The sequence below is a fragment of the Abramis brama genome (assembly GCF_963993115.1).
Source record: "Abramis brama genome assembly, chromosome: 2".
Taxonomy (NCBI): domain Eukaryota; kingdom Metazoa; phylum Chordata; class Actinopteri; order Cypriniformes; family Leuciscidae; genus Abramis; species Abramis brama.
In genome coordinates, this window is record NC_139964.1 from 50,041,419 (window position 1) to 50,052,238 (window position 10,820).

At 36.7% G+C, this 10,820-nt stretch overlaps 1 protein-coding gene across 1 annotated transcript; it reads left to right on the top strand.

The window, feature by feature from the left end:
• Positions 1–6,288: 6,288 nt before the first annotated feature.
• Positions 6,289–10,430, top strand: sfrp2 (secreted frizzled-related protein 2). The gene is made up of 3 exons (XM_084105869.1): positions 6,289–6,876; positions 7,022–7,102; positions 7,763–10,430. The coding sequence occupies exons 1-3, from the start codon at positions 6,381–6,383 to the stop codon at positions 8,068–8,070; spliced, it is 885 nt and encodes a 294-aa protein (XP_083961995.1). The 5' UTR covers positions 6,289–6,380; the 3' UTR covers positions 8,071–10,430.
• The last annotated feature ends 390 nt before the right edge of the window (positions 10,431–10,820 follow it).

Below are 10,820 nucleotides of genomic sequence, written 5' to 3' on the forward strand. Positions count from 1 at the left end.
ACTTCAAAAGAACGTGAAGCTGAAACGCGGGCTAGTGAGAGATTCCCTCCCTGTTTGTCATGATGACGTCTAAAGTCCCCGCCAAAGGATGTAGTCCCTTTTAGCAACTTGTTAGCAACCACCGTTTTTAAGACACAATAAAGTTTAAAAAATCACAAGCAGGTTATAACTGGTGTGTTTTATGTCATAGATCAAAACGTGAAAATATTTAGAGGCTTTGTTAACCATAGACCTTATTTCAGGTGATTTAGCAAAAACCCATAGACTTTAGGGCGAGGGAACCGGAAGTGCTAAAATGCTAACTCACTTCCGCGTTTTGGCCTACAAAGTGACGTCATAACTTCGGCACTCTATACAGCATCTTAGTCACCACCAGCATTTTTGATCATTTTCACAAAACTTCCATGGCCCCCAGAATATTTTGTTGTATGAATATCTCAACCTGCAATACATCAAAAGAAAGAACAAAGCTTCTTCATTTAAAAGCTTCATGCATTCTTTTTTGGCAGCGGCTATTTGCACTGAGTGCAAATATTGATAGATGCTAAGTTTAAATAGCAATAGATTATTTTACAGTAAAGAAAAATAGCGTATTTTCATAGAGATAGATGCTATTTACGCTAAGTTTAAATAGCAATAGATTCTATTTACACTAAATTAAAATAGCGATAGATTCTATTTACTCTATGTAAAAAAATATTTTCTTATGGCAGTATTTTCTTTGCATTAAGTGTAAATAGTTGGATGCTATTTATACTTATAAATAGTCTTATATTTATACTTATAGATAGCCAACTATTTGTACCTCAGTGTAGTTGTACATTAAATGACATGCAAGTGTATAGTGTAAATTATTATATTTAGGCTATTACAATTATGAAATGGATGCCACCTTATTGGGACAATAAAGCCCTCACCCCTACCCCTAACCGATAAACACTTTATTATTAAACACACGTTAGACACTTTATTTACACTTTTCCAATATTTTCTTCATTTTTATTGAAAATAAATGCCTTTCCGGTCCGATATGTGATGGGAAAAGGGAGTAGAGCGAGTTCGGCAAAAGGCGGATTCGAACTCTGGTCAATTTGCATCAAAAGATTCTACCATGCACCTTACCCCTATTGCTAAAAATAGTTCTGTTTGGCCCAACTAGATATGTGGGCGGAGCTATTTGCACTAGTATAAATAGACTCTTTCAAAGAATACAACGTGCATAAGCAATGCTTTTGTCACTTGTTGCTGCTCCCTTTTTGCCTGTGTTTTGATCCAGATATTCTTCCCTCTTTCAGAAAATGCGTAATAGCGCCTTCCACCGTAAGTGAAAACACAGAAAAGAAGGACAATTCGAGTGGCAGCTCACTGCAGAGCCATTGTTGGAGCTCCCCCTCTCTGGATGTAATATGGCATAATAGGTGGAGTTATAGAAGGTCCATCCAGACCCTAACCCTGCCCATAATAACTCTTTCCCTCCACCTATTAGATCCACAGAGGTGGAGCTGGACTAGCTCAACCCATGACGTCCAGAGAGGTGGTGGAGCTGGACGTCATTTGGCTCTGCAGTGAGCACCACTTGGAAAATTCCGTCAATGACAGGGAAAGAGTTAAAAGGCATTATTAATTCAATTCTGAAAGGCTCTAAGGTCACAAGCACTGAGTAAATCTGATAAGAAACCATTTTTAAATCAAACTCAAGCTTCACCATGAAATTTCACCATGATTTGTGTAAACATGTAATTTTGGTGAAAGGGGATTTAATAAAAACCAGCAACACTGATATTTTAATTTATTTAAACCAGTTTTTAAGCTGTCTGACACAAGGTTAAGTTAAAGCAGTTGGTGTTAGACTGTTCAAAAGCTGAACAGTTGATGTTAAATCAGTTTAAGAACCGTTTCACTGATATAAAAAAAAACATTGTCTGTAATGCTCATAAAATGAGACCCTGAATGATCCAAACTTAAGAAGACACCATCTGGTATCTAATCAATATCAGTAACCCCTCCACTCTGGCTAGACAGACAAATATTGACACATACATACAACATAAGCACAACAAAAGGGCAAATGGAGGACACAGATCTCCTAGAGAGCAAAACTTGTCTTATCGTCATAGAGACCCAGGAATATCACTTTACAGCTAGAAACAAGCCTTTAAATGACTACTTCCCAGCAGGATCCCAAAGAAGGGAAACCCCAGCAGCTAACCTGTATTTAATGGGGGCCTCTGAACCTATGACCTTTAGAAGCCTTAGGGGAATTTCTCCACAAGGACTTCAGGAGAAACTGTTACTCAGTTACCTGGTGACAAGACAGATCTAAAAAATGTGTCTCAACAATGCTACATACTGTAATCTATAGTGTGTTGTAAATGATCCACATGACACAGGTTGCCGTTAACAATTTTTTATTTTATTTTATTTTTTTAAAAGCATAAACCAGAACAGAATGGCACAGCATACATTCGCCTTTGTCATTCTCCTCACAAATGCAAGACTTGAGGAAACCCTAAACATGGGTCTTAAAATAACATACACCCAGACCATTACAATACACTCTTAAAAATAATGTTGTTTTTTTTGGTATCTATATGGTTCCATGAAGAACCTTAAACATCCATGGATCCATTCCATTCAACAAAAGGTTCTTTATACACTCTTAAAAAGGATTCAAAATGATTTTTGCAGAGATGGCATTTTGATTTTGATTCTTAGAGTGAAGAACATTTTAATAATCAAAAAGTAACCTTTTTCCACTATAAAGAACATTTGTCTTCACTTAACGAATTATGTGGTTCAGAATTGTCGCTGTTAACTCTAAGCTTCCTTTAACTCTAGAGGGACAAGGGGTGGGAGGCTGTCTTGAGATGAGAAAGGGTTTGTTTGTGTGACCCACTCAGTGGCTTAAAACTGGACCGTACAGAGTGATGAATGATGCAGGAACCAGATCTATTGCAGGAGTTCAGTTTCCCTCAACAGCTCTCTTTCTCTTATTTTCTCCATCATTCTCATTCTTTCTCATTTTCACTTCACACACATGCACACACACACACATATAGATATATAGATGAAAAATGTTAGCCATATTGTATAAACTTATGAACTTCTCATATTGTGCCTTAATGATGACAGATGACTGTGAGTGTGAAAAGGGTAAAGACCACAGCCAGGCCCGGATTAAGAGGACTTTGGGCCCTGGGGCTATAGCAACACCAAGGGCCCCCTTTCATCTGATTGCCACGCCATAGTCTTCTACCGCAATAAAAAAAAATATATTGTTATTAATCAATGTATTTAATGTTTTTCTTTATCATTATTTGTTATTATTATTTTTGCACACTAAATAGTCCAGGCTATTTAACACATTAACCCTCTACTGCACAGATTTTGATGGAACATCATGATAAAAATTACTCCACATAATTTCTTGGTTCATTTTGGGAACATTTTATTGATAAAACATTTTTACCCCCTCCCCTTCCATAAGTGCATTTACTCCAGATATGAACTCAAAAACATAAAGATTGCCAAAATCAGCATATGATGTCTGGTGGTGGTGATGGCCCCAATATTTCATTGTGCACCAGGCTATTTCTCTCATTTTTATCTAAAGGGACAAAGTAAGCATTAATAAAACATTTGCTTTCTAAAGCCCTATTCAGAAGGTAATTGTTTCTCATGTGGATATCTGTAAAAAATGATTAATAGGCTACATTTACACTGCATTTACAATTACATAAATGCTATGATTGTTATTTTATTTAATATTTAAATATAAAATGATGTCTAAGGGTACTTTAATTATGAAACTAAAACTAACACTAGGTGGCGGCAAGTCACTGTCTTAATAAGCGAGTCATTCATTCAACCGATTTGTTCAAACGGCTGAAGCAAACGAGGAGTCATTGAATCATTAAATGAATTGATTCGTTCAAAACGCGGATTATTCTGTAACGAATCAACACTATCAGTTTCAGAGATTGTTTCTGCTGTGGTTTCATTTTGGAATTTTCATCGACGAAATGACGATAAACCAAAACGTAACTCTCAATGTTAACTTATTGGTCAACTCATTTATTGTTGCACAACATATATCACAGACACAGTAGCAATTGTGCTGATATTTGGGGAAAACTGCGCTTTTACTTGTGTGATATATTTATTTTATGTAATATTACAATAAGACAAAAACTCATTGGGGCAAAAATGCCCATGCAAAAAAATCACCGACTTTAGCCCCTATAAATATTGAAAATACCTTACGACTCCACGAGAAACAATTACCATTCAAATAGTGCTTAACTCATTAACTTACTTCAGCTGCTTGCTTACCTTCTTTGACGTATAAAACACGCGGATCGGTTACGACGCAGGAGGGTGAAGCTAACTGTGGGTTGCTGCCGCTGCACTCGGTGGTCTTCCACGGGCACGGATGAAAGTGAACCAAAGTAGTTAGTTAGTTTAGGAATTTTTGCATCCCTTTTCTGCCTTTCAAGTTTGTTTTTCCTTTTTTGTGCACCACTATCACTTTTTTTCATCATTTTTGAACTCCAGCGAGCGATTCATACCCATGCTCTACAACATGAAAGCATAACGAAAAGAGGCGTTTCCCAACGTCATGGCGCAAATTGTAGAGTTAATTTGATTGGGCGGTGAATTATATCAGTCAGGCACATTTTCCAATAACTTCTTGTTGTTATTTTATTATACACAAATCAACCACCTATGATTTGACAATCTCAATTCCTCCAGCCAATCACGGGCCCCCTAATCCCGCGGGCCCTGGGGCTTCAGCCCCACCTAGCCCTTATGTTAATCCGGCCCTGACACAGCATCATTCACCAAAGAATATGAATTATGCACCTACCAAATGAAAGCCTTACAGCAACTCATAAATCAATTGATCACTTGAAAAGAAAAGAGAATGGATATTGTGATGGATTTTTAATTAATCATAACTAACATTTATTTTTCTTGCAGGAACAACATTCATATGCTTTTGATTCTTAAATGTTTCCAAACCCTTTGGTCGAAAACTCGTGACTTTGAGTGTGTGAGTGTATAAATAACAAATTGGGGACTTGTGATTAACAATGAAGTAATCAAGAAAACAGAGTTTGCTTCTGCCAAGTAACAGAAGCTAGAGTATAGGATTAGGGGACTCGGCCGACGCCGATGAGGAGACGCGCTAGAATATAAATATTATTGAACGGGGCCGTCGATTGTAGACGAGACCCAGGTAGTCTTAGGTCAGGTGCGAAAAAAGAAAAATCTACCACAATATCTTGCATATTTTCATATGAAATATTGTCATAGTAATATGACTGTGTAAGTGCTTTATCATCATCAAGTCATTTAAATAAGTCGATGTAAATCTTCACCTAAAAAATGAAAATTCTGTCATTAATTACTCACCCTCATGTCGTTCCAAACCCGTAAGCAATTCGTTCATCTTCGTAACACAAATTTGGATTTAACCGCTCAATTCATATGGATTATTTTTACGATCTCTTTATAAACTTTTTGAAACCTCGAAGTGGTAGTTGTGTAGCTGTCAATGAAGGGACGGAAAGCTCTCACATTTCATCAAAAAGATCTTCATTTGTTTTCTGAAGATGAACGAAAGTCTTACGGGTTTGGAACAACATGAGGGTGAGTAATTAATGACAGAATTTTCATTTTTGGGTGAACTAACCCTTTAACAATCTGCATTCATTGCACTTGAGTGTATCTTGAAAATAAAGGCTCTTTATTAGCTTCTGGTTCCATGAAAACTGTTCACCGAAAGGTTCTTTGGGGAACCTGTGCAAAAAAACAACCTTTTGTAACCTTTTTTTAAGTGTTATTTCTTAGGAAATAGAAGTAGGCTACAAAAAGATAAATAAGCCACTTGTATAATTTTGTTTTATATATCTTAAAAGTACATAAAAAGTAAAAATCTTAGGCCCTACTTCTAGTTTGTAAGATGATGATGAAGAAGAAGAAGAATAGCGCGCTTGAATAATCTTTTTGTAAGGTTTGGGTCCGTTTTGAACGTAGCCTACAGAGAACAGAAATAGCCTAACGTTTTTATAACACTCGTTAGCAACGTTAGAACTTGCTTTTTTTAGTTGGGAGGAAATATTTTTCACAAATTCAAGAATTTATTTCGCCGTTCGAACGTTCGATGACCAAAAGCGATGTAGGTGTGCATCCTAACTAACTAGGTTGTGAAATCAAACCTATAGGCTATATGCAGGAAACAGCGTAACAACTGTGGACATGTGAGCGCCTTCTCTCGCTCCGCCCAGACTTTCCTAAGATAACAGGTTGGCACAGAAGAGAATTCAGTTATCCATAACACCTCGTTACACTTCTGTCTCCGCAAAACTGAAATAAAGATGCGTGCGTATCTGGCACTGCTGGTTACGCTTACCTTACCTGGATATTTGGATGCGCTTCATGGATTATACGCCTTCGATCAGCCAGAGCTCTTTCAGAAAAAGAGCAACTGCAAACCCATTCCTGCAAACCTGCTCCTGTGCCATGACATCGAGTACACGGACATGCGTCTGCCTAACCTCCTCGGACACGAAACCATGAACGAGGTTCTGCAGCAGGCATCTTCCTGGACCCCTCTGGTGCAGAAACAGTGCCATCCGGACACCAAGAAGTTTCTCTGCTCTCTGTTCGCTCCGGTGTGTCTGGATGATCTGGACGAGCCGATTCAGCCGTGTAGGTCACTGTGTGAGAACGTGAAGAGCGGCTGCGCTCCAGTGATGGCCGCTTTTGGGTTTCCTTGGCCGGACATGCTGGACTGCGATCGCTTCCCTCTGGATAATGACCTGTGCATACCACCCGCTGGTGCAGATGCTTTAGTGCCAGATACCAAAGAAGGTATGAAAGTATAAGCCACTTTTTAGATGCATCTTCACCCTTTACCTTCATTGATATGGTGATTTCTCTCTCTCTCTCTCTCTCTCTCTCTCTCTCTCTCTCTCTCTCTCTCTCTCTCTCTCTCTCTCTCTTTTTTTTTTTCCAGTTCCAAAGGTGTGTGATGCCTGCAAAGAAAAGCCTGAGAATGACAATGAAATTGTGGACAGCCTGTGCAAAAATGACTTCGGTAAGGATACAGTATGTTTTATGTTTGCTTTAAGCATCTGAATTAATGTAGAGTTATCTCTGTTTTACACTATTAAAAATAAAGGTTCCTTATTACCTAAATGGGTTATGCAGCCTAAAGATATGAGCCATATTCACCCAAAAATGAAGATCATTTACTCACCCTCATGTCCAAACATGTATTACTTTCTTTCTTTTTCTTCTTCTGCAGAACACAAAATAAAATATTTTGTATAATATTTCAACTCTTTTTTTCACATAAAATGAAAGCAACTGGGGTTCAAAACAACACTTGATGTGACTTAATTGTATGGGGAAGAAAAAGAAAAAAACTGGCCATGAGACATTTCTCAGAATTCCTTCTTTTGTGTTCCTCAAAAGAACAAAATGCATACAGGAGTAAATCATAACATACATTTTCATTTTTGGGAGAACTAACATGAAATATCCCTTTAAATTCCACAAGGGACTTTTTGTTTTCTTGTTCTTTTAAAAAACCATCTGGTGCTTAATAGAGCTCAAAAACTTAAAGAACCTTTGAAAAAAAAATCGAAACGTTGAGATATACATATATATATATATATATATATATAGTTTGCAATGTATTTAAGCAGTTGTTTATATCCATTGTCCTCAACCTTCAATCATATTCACTCACTAGCTTTAAAGATCAAAGTCAAGGAGATCTCCTACATGAATGGCGACACAAAGATCATTCCAGAAACCAAGAGCAAGACTATCTACAAGCTAAATGGTGGCGTCACTGAGCGTGACCTCAGGAAGACAGTGCTTTGGCTGAAAGATGGTCTTAAGTGTGTGTGCGACGAAATGAATGACATCAACGCTGCTTATCTGGTGATGGGCCAGAAGATGGATGGTCATTTAGTCATCACATCACTGAAGCGCTGGCAGAAGGGTCAGCGGGAGTTTAAGAGAATTTCCCGCAGTATTCGCAAACTTCAGTGCTAGGATTGTCCACTGATCAGAGCACTCAAATGATCTTGAAAATGAAGACCTGTTAGAGTCACACCATAGATAGATGCAAAAGTTCATTCAAAACCCTAATGTTTGCTTTCCCAGTGCAATTTTGAGAACTGGCCATTCAGATCTCAGGATTGAGGGTAGTGGAGCTGTCGGATGTAACTGTCAAAAAGTACCTAGCATAGATTCAGCCCAGTTCCAACTTTTCATTTCTACTCATGACTTTTGTTCATTTACTTTATGTGCAGAACAATTTCCAGAGAGATGTTTTATCTCTTTAGTCTAAATTTTCAAATTAAAATTTCTAAATTATTTTAAAATTGGCTGAGATTAATGAGATGCTATATGGGCAAAAGTATGTGGAAACCCCCTTCTAATTAACGAGTTTGGCTATTCCATTAATTACAGTGAAAACAAACTTTAAAGGGATAGTTCCCCCAAAAACCCTCATGTCGTTCCAAATCCATGTTCATCTTTTGTGACTTTTGTTCATCTTCGAACCACAAATGAAGATATTTGTTCATGAAACCTGAGAGATTGCTGTCCTCCATTGAAAGTCTATTCAACCAAAATGTTGATGCTTTAAAAAATTGTAGAAGACATTGTAAGGTGGTCCATATGAATCGAGTGGCATAATCCAAGTCGTCTGAAGAGGCATGATCGCTTTAAATGATGAACAGATTTAATTTGGGCTTTTATTCTATAAAAGTTGATCAACGCACATGCATAGAACTCAACAAATATGCTAAACTTGCTTAACATTACTTGCTTGTCACGTAAGAACAAACCTCGCTGGTTCTTGCAGGAAGCTTAAACGTGCTTCCGTGATACTTAATTGATTCTCGTTTATCAAGAAAGCATGTTTGAGCTTCCGTTTACTAGATTTGATTTGCTCTATGCATGTTGATCCCTGTTTTTATGTGATTAAAGCCTAAATTAAATCTGTTCATCATATAAAGCCATCATGTCTCGCCTATATGGATGGCTTTTTATGATGCCTTTATGAACATTTTGAAGCATCAAAGTTTTGGTTTAATAGACTTGAAATGGAGGGGCAGAAAAGAAGGGAAAGAAAAGTCTTGACAAAACGTTCATTTTTGGTTGAACTATCCCTGTAATGCTTCTCATTATAATGTCTTTCCAGACAATTCTGTACTTCCAGCTTTGTTTAAGCAGTTTGGGCAGGGTCTTTTTCTGTTTCTAAATGACAATACCCCTTTGCACAAAGCAATTTCCATATAGTATTGATTTATTGAGTCGGATGTGCAAGAATTTGACCAGTCAGCACAAAGTCTAGACATGAACCCTATTGAAAATCTTTATGATAATCTTCGTTGCAACAAAGTTAAAATCCATAGAATGCCATTGTATGCCATTGCAATAATTGTCCTCACAGAAATGACTGGAATTACCAGACCCATTAATTAGAAAGGGTTTATCATATATTTTGGAAATACGTAGTTTATGTGAGCTGTTAAAATGGTAGGTGTGAAGATTTTAAGACCATAAGATGATAGATGAAAAAAAAGTGAAAGATGTTTCCCTCTATCAAACATGGTTAAGACACTTTTTTTTTAGCATGGACTACATGGAATCTGCCAACAGTTAGTTTTCCTATAAGTACTTTTATGAGCACAATGAGATAGCTGGCTCTATTCTCAATGTTTCAAAATATCCCATGTGACGCTAGTCTCTGAAGCATAATCATGTATGTTAATATGAATGTTTTCATTTCTCCCCAGACAGTTATGAGAAGGCCACAAATGCATAATTTCTTTAGCCCAGTGTTTTTGTCTCCATACTTGAGCCTAAATACTGCACTGTTTCTATGTTATGCCTTTTGAATTTCAATCAGCAATTTTATATACACAATATTGGTTTATTTCTTTTCTGTGTCAGTTATATTAATAATGTTGTACTGTATGGGTCTGTTTCTTGTTATGCTCACAAAGTTGTTTGCTGTTTTGTTTTGGCTTATGAATACCCAGTATTAGAGTAAAGTCACATGTTGGTAAAACCACAGAGATGTTTTTCTCTCGGTCTCAGTGCTCATTTAGAGCAATGTTGATTCAATTGTACTTTATGTACAGAAGTTGGTAAATTAAATCATCTCATGGTAATGGCCAAACTTTTGTCATACTCTGTAAATATTCAGGTTTTTATGTTTGTACATATTTTCAACACCTGTAGCATTTTATTTGTTTGTCACAGTAGCAATATGTTGTCATTTCATTAGTGTTAAGTGCATTTATTAACACCCACCGTCATGTAATGTAATTTGATCATTGATGATTTGTATCATTTTGTCTTCAGCCGTCACTCAATACAAAATAAGAGCAAATAAATTTAAGAAAAGAAAATCATACGTGGTGTTTGTTCTTAAAGTTTTTTTTAACAATATGTATATGAAGATTGTTTGACTAAAACGTTTCCTGCTAATACACTAACACTTCTATATCCACACCATCCTGATAAACACATCTAAAGACCTTCAGTTAGTTGCAGGTATTTGTGGTCTTTAGTGGCCCCTAGTGATGGCACTGAATTCAGAAATGCTTTATAAGTACTTTTCTTTTTTCTTACTGTTAAAACTAGAGCTATAAATGAACATGTTAAACATATTTAATTAATGGTAACTTTATTTTAAACTTAACTTAACAAGTTAACTTTTGACATCCCTAAACATAACACTTTATTTTTTTTATTTTTTTTTACCCTAATTTGAAAACCACTAGAGC

What these genes read in the sequence shown, in the direction of transcription:
- sfrp2 (XM_084105869.1), top strand. Translation starts at nt 6,381, where the DNA reads ATGCGTGCGTATCTGGCACTGCTGGTTACGCTTACCTTACCTGGATAT. An exon ending in AGTGCCAGATACCAAAGAAG is followed by an intron (nt 6,877 to 7,021) that starts GTATGAAAGTAT and finishes TTTTTTTTCCAG; the next exon opens with TTCCAAAGGTGTGTGATGCC. An exon ending in CCTGTGCAAAAATGACTTCG is followed by an intron (nt 7,103 to 7,762) that starts GTAAGGATACAG and finishes TTCACTCACTAG; the next exon opens with CTTTAAAGATCAAAGTCAAG.